At 43.3% G+C, this 10,160-nt stretch overlaps 2 protein-coding genes across 8 annotated transcripts in view; one reads left to right on the top strand and one right to left on the bottom strand.

Annotated features, from left to right (window-relative positions):
- The window catches only part of LOC126998378 (receptor-type tyrosine-protein phosphatase alpha-like), a 226,597-nt gene that overhangs the window by 174,414 nt on the left and 42,023 nt on the right, over positions 1–10,160 (bottom strand). The gene's annotated exons all lie outside the window — the stretch shown is intronic.
- The window catches only part of LOC126998371 (zinc finger and BTB domain-containing protein 17-like), a 130,089-nt gene that overhangs the window by 10,180 nt on the left and 109,749 nt on the right, over positions 1–10,160 (top strand). For 2 of the 5 annotated variants that reach the window (XM_050859912.1, XM_050859966.1), the window contains exon 3: positions 4,617–5,213. The exons of the other annotated variants lie outside the window; for them this stretch is intronic. In XM_050859912.1, the coding sequence (XP_050715869.1) occupies positions 4,617–5,213 (597 nt within the window). The remainder of the gene's footprint in view (positions 1–4,616; positions 5,214–10,160) is intronic. 5 annotated transcript variants of the gene reach the window in all.

Here is a 10,160-nt window from a genome sequence, read left to right on the forward strand (position 1 = left end):
TATAATACAGGAAAGAGACGATTGGGCAGATTGTGTGTATCTGGACTTAAAGAAGGCGTTTGATAAAGTACCACACAAAATATGGAAACTTAATCATGTTGGAGGTCTGGGTGGTTCAATATTGGATTGGATTATGGAGAGAAATGAGAACAGTAACTAGGAATAATAAATCAAGCTGGATGGAAATGACTAGTGGAGTCCCCCAAGGATCAGTGTTGGCTCGGATTATGTTTGTAATATACAGGTAACTCGATTTACGCGAGTTTGTTTTACATGTTTTTGAAATAACCCGGGGTCCACAATCCAAATAAATGTTTAATTAACACGTTTTTTCCACTTATACGCGATATTTTATGGAGTGGCCACCATATGTCTCACGCAACTGGACTCACACGGTGCCGCGGCCACACAGCTGAGCTCAGTTCTTCCCGCGCGCCACTTAACAACAATACAGTACCCACCCTGCCACGCTACTCAACGATAGGGGTGGGCAGGTAACGGTACCAGTACCAGTACTAACGATACCAGCTATACGGTACGGTACCGGTACCAATACTAGCCAGGCGCTCATGCTGTCCCTCATTTCTTTCTCAGACGAGTGAGGCTGAGACTTAGTGCCTGATTGGATATCTCGGTGATATGGATATTCTCTCTCTCTCTCTCTCTCTCTCTCTCCACTGAATGTATAACGCGCACCTTTTCACATAAAAAATGCCTGAAAGTTTAGCCCTGCGCGTTATGCGCCGAATGTACAAATTTTCAATGATTTTTTTCTTCTTTGGAGTGTTTTTAAGGGTCTGTGTTTCATCTTATCCAATAACAACTGCAAACTTACCTTTATTATTGTTAATGATCCTTCATAGTCCATAGCTGTCTTATAATATGTTACCATAGAATACAGGGCGATCAAATAACTACTATACAAAAATTAAATCGGTGGAGGATCGCCCATGCCTTGCTGTAATGCTGTTATCCCGTTTTCCCGTCGGGTGCCATTTGTATGATCCTGATCTTGATGTCACAGCTGGCTTACGATTGTATGACTAAGGAGCAGTACAAGCTACATAAAAGAATCATATTGGAAAAAATATCCATGTCGTCATTATTAATTATTAATATTAGTGAGAATAATGGGGTAAATATGATATCAGAAATTGTACATCATGAGTCTTGTACGAGGAGTTATTTCACGCCCGGCCGCCATTTGCATTGTTTACAAACCACACAACAAACAGCTGCATGCCGCGTGTCACCAGAACCGTGTGAATTGTGTCTTGCCTAGTTGTCTGTCATAACTTTCGAGTGACTGTGAGAATAAAATGCTTATTATGATCTCAGAAGCTGTACATAATCAGTATGTACGAAGAGATATTTCTCACAACATCAGCCCGGCCGCCATTTGCATTGTTTGAAAACCACACAACCACACCCACACAACAAACAGCTGCATGCCGCGTGTCACCAGAACCGTGTGAATTGTGTCTTGCCTAGTTGTCTGTCATAACCTACGAGTGATGGTGGGAATAATATGCTTATTATGATATCAGAAGCTGTGCATCATCAGTATGTTTACGGGGATGTATTTCTCACAACACCAGCCCGGCCGCCATTTTCATTGCTTTACTCAAGGACACTTGTCAATTCAAGCAGTAAAGATTACACCAAAAATATATAAATTTCGGGAAACTGTACATTGTCAATGTTCTTTAACCCGTACATATTTCTGAGCATTTTAAGAACTTTTTTTTTTTCAAAATTGTTGTCTTAAAGTTTGGGGTGCGCGTTATACGCCGCAAAATACGGTATTTATTTTTCGACAGAAACCTACCTCTTGTTTGATTTACATTGTTTTTGATTTACGTGACCTCTTCAAGGACGCAATACTCGCGTAAATCGAGAGTTACCTGTACAGTCGTCCCTCAAATAATACTGGGGTTAGGGACCCAGGACCCCGTATGAAATTAGTGCCCTCCCCAAGCAACACCCCTGCCCCCAGTTTCTTATTTAAGGTAAGAAAATGCCTATTTATATGTTTATAATAGGTTTATTTATGAATAAACAGAAAAGGGCGGCCTTTATGTCCACTCTTGCAACACTCTTGGAGCACTGGCATTTACTGCAGCAAGAATTTCTTCTTCACTACGCTTGATACAGCGAACACTGCTCTCATGCACATGGTAGGCTCTCCCTACCACAATGTAACTCATCCCAAAACATAACTTCTCCTAAACCTGAATTCTTCTGCAAGGTGAGCACCTTTCTTGAATGCTTTGGGGTGCTTTCAGAAGGTGTTTTGGCTTGTCTCTTGGGGCCCATGTTCATGTCATGTGGTGATGGAGAAGCATGGCTGAAGTTGTGCACACACAGACTGAGGGAAAGCGCATAGGTGTCAATCTGGCAGAACAGTGTTCTTGAAGTTGTGCACACACGGACTGAGGGAAAGCGCATAGGTGTCAATCTGGCAGAACAGTGTTCTTGAAGTTGTGCACACACACGGACTAATGGGATGTGCACGCGTGACATTCTGGTAGAACAGTGTTGCTGTTCACATCATGGCTACTTGGTATGACGCGCGGGAAATTTAAAAATCCTATAAATTCTATGACAATCCGTATAAAACCGAAACCGTACTATTTGAGGGACGACTGTATATTAATGACATGACAGAAGGGGTGACAAGCTATATGAATATGTTTGCTGATGATGCTAAAATAATGAGGCGGGTGGGTAATGAAGAAGACTGTGTAGCCCTGAGCCAAGATCTCGATAGAATAAGCGAATGGTCATGCAAATGGGAAATGACATTCAATACAGAGAAGTGTAGCGTGATGGAGTTTGGTAAGAGCAGTAGACGAATATCAGGGAACTACTCTCCGAGTAATGAAAGAATCATAAAAAAAACATGATCACTCCCAGATCTTTTTCTTCATTTTTTTTCATTACTTACAGAGTAGTTTCCCGATATTCGTCTACTGCTCTTACCAAACTCCATTTTCTTAACAGACAAGTTATCCTTTGGAAAACATACAGACCAGATAACTGGGGAAACATACAATCTTCTTAGAAACACAAAAGCAGCATTTACCTATTTAGATGAAGAAATGGTGAAGAAACTAATAACATCGATGATACGTCCAAGACTGGAATATGCAGCATTAGTGTGGTCACCTAGATTGAAGAAAGAAATTAGAAAGTTGGAAAGAATACAAAGAGCAGCGACTAAATTACCGGAAACTCTGAGGGAACGTACTTATGAAGAAAGACTGGAGAAATTGGGACTAACAACACTGGAGAGAAGAAGAGAGAGAGGGGACCTTACAGCATTGTACAGGATACAAGAGGGATTGGAGAAATTGGACAGGGAATACCTAGTGGTACATAACAGAAGTGTGACAAGAGGCAATGGTAAGAAATTGAAGAAGAGCGACTGTAGGAGAGACATCAAGAAATACAGTTTTCCATACAGAAGCATAACAACATGTAACGGACTTGACGAGGAGACTGTGTGTGCAAAAACGACTCATGAATTTAAAGCCAAACTGGATAATAAGCGTTATGGAGACGGGACAGCACGAGCCTAGTACACCTCTTTCCCTGTATTTCACAACTAGGTAAATACACACACACACACACACACACACACACACACAGGCAGCACCTGAAAAAAAAGGCTTCACAACCACAGTACAAGATAAATGATTATGTAAAGGAGTCGGAGTCGGAGGTATTTTTACCGACTCCGACTCCGGCCAGAAGTAGCCAACTCCACCGACTCTGACTCCTCACCCCTGGATTTTTCCATTTATGAATCTATAAAACAGTTTAGGTTCTTCCTTTTCAACAATATCCTTTTCTTATCCTTTCTCTTCTTCTCTCCTTATTTTCACATATTCATTTCTTGCTATTTTACAATCTTCTTTATTCCTTTGATTCTTATTTCTTGTCAATCTCTTCCGTGCTTTGTCTCTTTTTTCCTTTGCACCTGCACATCTTGCAGTAAACCCATCCTTTTTTTCCTTTTTTTTTTTTTTTTTTTTTTTTTTTGTGTGTGTGTGTGTGTGTGTGTGTGTGTGTGTGTGTGTGTGTGTATTTACCTAGTTGTAGTTTTACAGGGCCTGGGCTTATGCTCGTGTGGTCCCGTCTCCATATCTATAATTATCCAACTTTTCCTTGAAACTTTGCACACACTTCGCCGATACTATTTCTTCACTTAATCTGTTCCAAAGCTCTATATTTCTTTGTGGGAAGCTATATTTCTTTATGTCTCTTGAGTATCTTCCCTTCCTCAACTTTTTACTATGTCCTCTAGTATTCCTGCTGGAAGGTTCCTCTCTTAGTAGCAATTTCTCGTTATCTACTTCTTCCTTTTTACTCAATAGCCTATATATTTGTATTAGGTCTCCTCTTTCTCTTCTTTGTTCCACTGTTGGCAAGTCCATTTCCTTTAGTCTCTCTTCATATGTCACTCCCTCCAGTTCTGGAACCATTTTTGTTGCCATCCTCTGTATTCTTTCTAGTTTTACTATGTGTTTCTTCATATGTGGAGACCACACTGTTTCCGCACGTGTGTGTGTGTGTGTGTGTGTGTCATAATGACCATTTGTTTTGTTTTCCAGGGAGCATTCTGTGATGCCACACTGGTCTGTGAGGGCAAGTTTTACCCTGTACATCAGCTAGTCCTCTCCACCTGCAGTGAATACTTCCAGCAGATGTTTGATGTCATAGGGGCAGGGACCAGTAAGATGGCAGGGCTTGTCCATACCACTGTGCCTCTTATGGTGGTGTTGGCAGGAGTCTCCCAACGTGACCTTGAAGCCCTGCTGGAGTACATGTATGCTGGCGAAACTACCATACTTCAAGGGGAGCTCACCCACTTCATGAGGGCTGCAGAAGGCCTCAAAATTCGTGGCCTGGCAGAGCAAACTCCTGCAGCTCCAGTTACTGCCTCACCAAGAGAAGCTGGAGAGGGCACAAAGAGGCCTATCTCTCAGTGTGAAGACACCTGGGGGCCAAAAAGGAAAAGAGAGTGTGGAGGTAGCCAGAAGACACCAAAACGAAGGACCTTAGAGGACATAGTTTCCCCAGCTCAACTGGCTGCCGTGGAGCTGGCCCCTGAGGAACAGTGTGGAATGGAGCGAGACATGGCTACAGGCACTCCCGGTGACCTCCCAGGGGCTGTGGCTCCTTTGTCGCCACCTGTTTTCCATCCAGAGGTGAGGCCTTTAATCTTTTAATGTGTACACTCATATTTTTTTAAACTAAACCAAGATTCTGATTGTAGATGGTCAGCGCTGCCACCAAAATAGACACCACATCTCTGTCACAAAAGGTACCTGATCCTTCAAACTCCTGCTAATCATTATCTCTACTTTTGTACCTGAAATCTAGGCAAATCTATTTTTTAATTTGGAGAAAAACTTTCATCAGTAGAAAATGTCAAAATCTTGCCAACTAATTCCTCCCAAGATTTCTGGGATCTACCCAAAAGTATCTCCAACAATCTTACGTTATCATTTCCACTTCTCCTTAACCTTCAGACGGTAGCAGTATTTGAAGAGTAGGTCCCCCAGAATGAATAGTCAATACAGTCACTGCTGATCTTAGGACCGTAGCATAAAAATAGTTACACCGCATAATGGATGTTTTAACTATCTTCTATACATAGATTCTAACGCAGTCTGAAATTTTTTTTTTTTTTTTTACAACAAAGGAGACAGCTCAAGGGCACAAAAAAAAGTAGACAACAATAAAAAAAAAAGCCCGCTACTCGCTGCTCACAAAAAGAAACCAAAGAGGTGGCCAAAAGAGAGGTCAATTTCGGGAGGAGAGGTGTCCAGATACCCTTCTCTTGAAAGAGTTCAAGTCGTAGGCAGGAGGAAATACAGAAGGAAGATTGTTCCAGAGTTTACCAGCGTGAGGGATGAAAGAGTGAAGATGCTGGTTAACTCTTGCATAAGGGGTTTGGACAGTATAGGGATGAGCATGAGTAGAAAGTCGCGTGCAGCGGGGCTGCGGGAGGGGGGGAGGCATGCAGTTAGCAAGTTCAGAAGAGCAGTCAGCATGAAAATATCGATAGAAGATAGAAAGAGAGGCAACATGGTGGCGGAAATTAAGAGGTAGAAGACTATCAGTAAGAGGAGAAGAGCTGATGAGACGAAGAGCCTTAGACTCCACTCTGTCCAAGAGAGCTGTGTGAGTGGAGCCCCCCCACACGTGAGATGCATACTCCATACGAGGGCGGACAATGCCCTGTATATGGATAGCAACTGTCGGGGGAGAAGAAGCGGAGACGATACAGAACGCCCAACCTCGAGGAAGCTGATTTAGTGAGAGACGAGATGTGAAGTTTCCAGTTAAGATTTTGAGTTAAGGATAGACCGAGGATGTTTAGTGTTGTTGAAGAATAGGGGATAGGTGTTTGGAAGATTGTGTCGAGTTGATAGGTGGAGAAAGTGGGTTTTTGAGGCATTGAAGGACACAAGGTTCCTTTTACCCCAATCGGAAATGATAGTAAGGTCTGAGGTTAAGCGTTCTGCAGCCTCCAGCCTGGAGTCATGTAATTCCTGTTGAGAGGGTCTTCTGCTGAAAGAAGTTGAGTAATGCAGAGTGGAGTCATCAGCGTATGAGTGGATAGGACAGTTTGTAATGGAAAGATCATTGATGAATAACAGGAAGAGAGTGGGTGATAGGACAGAGCCCTGTGGAACACCACTGTTAATAGGTTTATGAGAAGAACAGTGACCGTCTACCACAGCAGAGATAGAACGGCTGGAAAGGAAACTGGAGATAAAGGAACAAAGAGAAGGATAGAATCCGAAAGAGGGCAGTATAGAAAGCAAAGACTTGTGCCAGACTCTATGGAAGGCTTTCGATATGTCTATTGCAACTGAGAAAGTTTCACTGAAACGGCTAAGAGAGGATGACCAAGAGTCAGTTAAAAGAGCAAGAAGATCGCCAGTAGAACGCCCCTTGCGGAACCCATACTGGCGATCAGATAGAAGGTTAGAAGAGGAAAGGTGCTTTTGAATCTTCTGGTTAAGGATTGATTCAAAAGCTTTAGATAGACAGGAAAGTAAAGCTATAGGGCGGTAGTTTGAGGGACTGGAACGGTCACCCTTCTTTGGCACAGCCTGTACGAAGGTGTACTTCCAGCAGGAAGGAAAGGTAGATGTTGATAGGCAGAGACGAAAGAGTTTGACCAGGCAGTGTGTCAGCACGGAAGCACAGTTTTTAAGGACAATAGGAGGCACTCCATCAGGTCCATAAGCCTTCTGAGAGTTGAGGCCAGAGAGGGCATAGAAAACATCATTAGGAAGAATCTTAATAACAGGCATAAAGGAGTCGGAGGGGGGATGAGTAAGAGGAATATGCCCAGAATCGTCCAGAGTGGAGTTGTTACAGAAAGTTTGAGCGAAGAGTTCAGCCTTAGAGATAGAAGAGACGGCAGTACTGCCGTCTGGGTAAGAAGAGGCGGAAAAGAGGAAGACGTGAAATTGGAGGAGATATTTTTGGCTAAGTGCCAGAAGCTGTAGAAGAATTTGAGAAAGCAAGGTGTTGACATTTGCTATGGATAAAGGAGTTTTTGGTAAGTCGAAGAATAGATTTGGCACGATTCTGGGCGGAAATGTAAAGGTCATGATTAGCGGGAGTTTGAAGGCTCTGGTACCTTTTGTGAGCTGCCTCTCTATCTTTGACAGCACAAGAACAAGCGTAATTAAACCAAGGCTTTTTAGCATGGGGAGTAGAGAAAGTACGTGGAATGTATGCCTCCATTCCAGAGACAATCACCTCTGTGATGCGCTGGGCACACACAGAGGGGTCTCGCTCCTGGAAGCAGTAATCATTCCACGGGAAATCGGAAAAGTACATCCTCAAGTCGTCCCACCGAGCTGAAGCAAAATGCCAGAAGCATCGCCTCTTCGGTGGGTCCAGAAGGTGTACAGGAGCGATAGGACAGGATACAGAAATAAAGTTGTGATCGGAGGAACCCAACGGATAGAACAGTTTGACAGAGTAAGCAGAAGGGTTAGAGGTAAGGAAGAGGTCTAGTATGTTGGGCTGGTCTCTAAAACGGTCGGGAATACGTGTAGGGTGCTGAACCAACTGCTCCAGGTCATTAAGAAGAGCAAAGTTGTAGGCTTCTTCACCAGACTGGTCAGTGAGAGAGGACGAAAACCAAAGCTGGTGGTGAACATTGAAATTTCCTAGGATGGAGATTTCAGCGAAGGGAGAGTGGGTCAAGATGTCCTCCACTTTAGAGTTCAAGTAGTCAAAGAATTTTACATAGTCAGTAGAGTTAGGTGAAAGATAAACAGCACAGATGTATTTAGTAATAGAATGACAATGAAGTCTTAGCCAGATGGTGGAAAATTCAGAAGAGTCAAGGTCGTGGGCACGAGAGCAAGTGATGTCGTTGCGCACGTAGACGCAACATCCAGCTTTGGATTGAAATTGAGGATAGAGATAGTAGGAGGGAACAGAGTAGAGATTGCTGTCAGTAGCCACAGAAACCTGTGTTTCGATGAGGTTTAGAGGAGGAGACATGGTGTTCCACAGAATGAAAATTAGAGCGAAGACCGCGAATGTTGCAGAAATTGATAAGAAAAAGGTTCGAGGAGTTATCAAGACACCTCTCAGGTCGGCAGCCAGAAGGGGAGTCCTCACTGGGGGAATTTGTGGTCCCCCCCCAGGCGGGGACTCCGAGGCTCTGTTATGGTACGCCATTTTGAATTTTGAATTTTGGGAAAAGGTGTGAGTGTGTGTGTGAATGTAGTGTGATGAGGATAGAGAGAGGATCTGTCTTTTGAGAGCATGCTGAACTACTCTCTGGTGTAGATGAGACAATAGGGAAACGGTTAGTGAGGTAATGGGAAGGGTCTTTGGAGGGCTTCAGCACCCTCCTCACTTGCCATATATACCTCACCAGGAGTGGCTTGCGCCTGTTCGGTAGGTGTCTTCCTACCTACTCCACTGTACTGCTACTGTTGTCATATTTCTGCCATACAGAATTTACTGATTGAAATTTGGACCGTCTATATAGAGTTCCACCCCTGTCTAAGGGTTGATCCAGATGGCACTACAGCCTCACCTCTGTCTCCTTAGCTGAAGTCTGCTCAGACTCCGAAAATTCAGCTTGGCAATTTAGGGCACATTCCTCTTACTGATCATCCCCCTCTCCTGGCCCAAAACTTAGTATACAGGTATTGAATTTCTTACAAATGATGTTTTCTATGCCCTTTCTGGCTGGATCCCTCAGGAGGGTCTTGGACCTAATAGAGTACCTCCAGTTGTTCTTAACCCTTGGAGTACAAGTGGCGATCTATTTCTCTGGATGGTGTGCACGGGGAAAATTTAGGCATTTAAAAGAGGTGGAAATGGTGCCTTTCTTCTATGCAATAATTGTATATTCATCTAGTATATATGGTGGTGTAATAAAACTTCTCTCCTAATAATAATAAAAAAAGTTATGACAGTCAAAAATATTGCGCATTTTCTCGTGGCCGTGACGCGTCGCGTTGAAGTACCCCACTCTCTCTCTCTCTCTCTCTCTCTCTCTCTCTCTACGTACTTGCTCCTCCCTCCTCTGTCAATGTCACTACCATAGCAGTCATCACAGTCACTGTCACTTTGATTTGCCCGTGCTCTACTTCCTCCCTGAGCAGAGGAACTGCTTGACGCGTCACAAGACATGACAGATGTATTCCGAACAAAAGTGGCAAATGATCTGTGGCCTTCGGTAGGCTGTGCGCTGAGACGAATGAGTGTGTGTACGGATGCCAGATGCCTCCACCATTTTTCTGAGTCAAGAACTGGTGGTATATTTGGAACGTAGGGAGCGTAGAGTGTGAGGATTATATATATGATCCCCGTATGGGTGGGGCGTGTGGTAGCTTTTGAAACCATACTAAACAGTAGAGTTCTTAATTTAACCCCTTCAACATGAGGACGCGTACTTTGTCCTTGCGTGCCCCGTACCATATCCGAGGACGCGCATACTGCGTCCTGGCTCGCTTTAGCCAATATACGAGTTATTTTATCTGTATATTTATGCTTACATCTCAAAATTATAAATTAATTTATGTTTATGTGCAACATTTAATTCTGCATGTTTTTATATATAAAACATGATGATTATGTTGAGTTTATGGCTGAAAACTTAT

This window comes from Eriocheir sinensis, chromosome 2 (genome assembly GCF_024679095.1).
Source record: "Eriocheir sinensis breed Jianghai 21 chromosome 2, ASM2467909v1, whole genome shotgun sequence".
NCBI lineage: Eukaryota > Metazoa > Arthropoda > Malacostraca > Decapoda > Varunidae > Eriocheir > Eriocheir sinensis.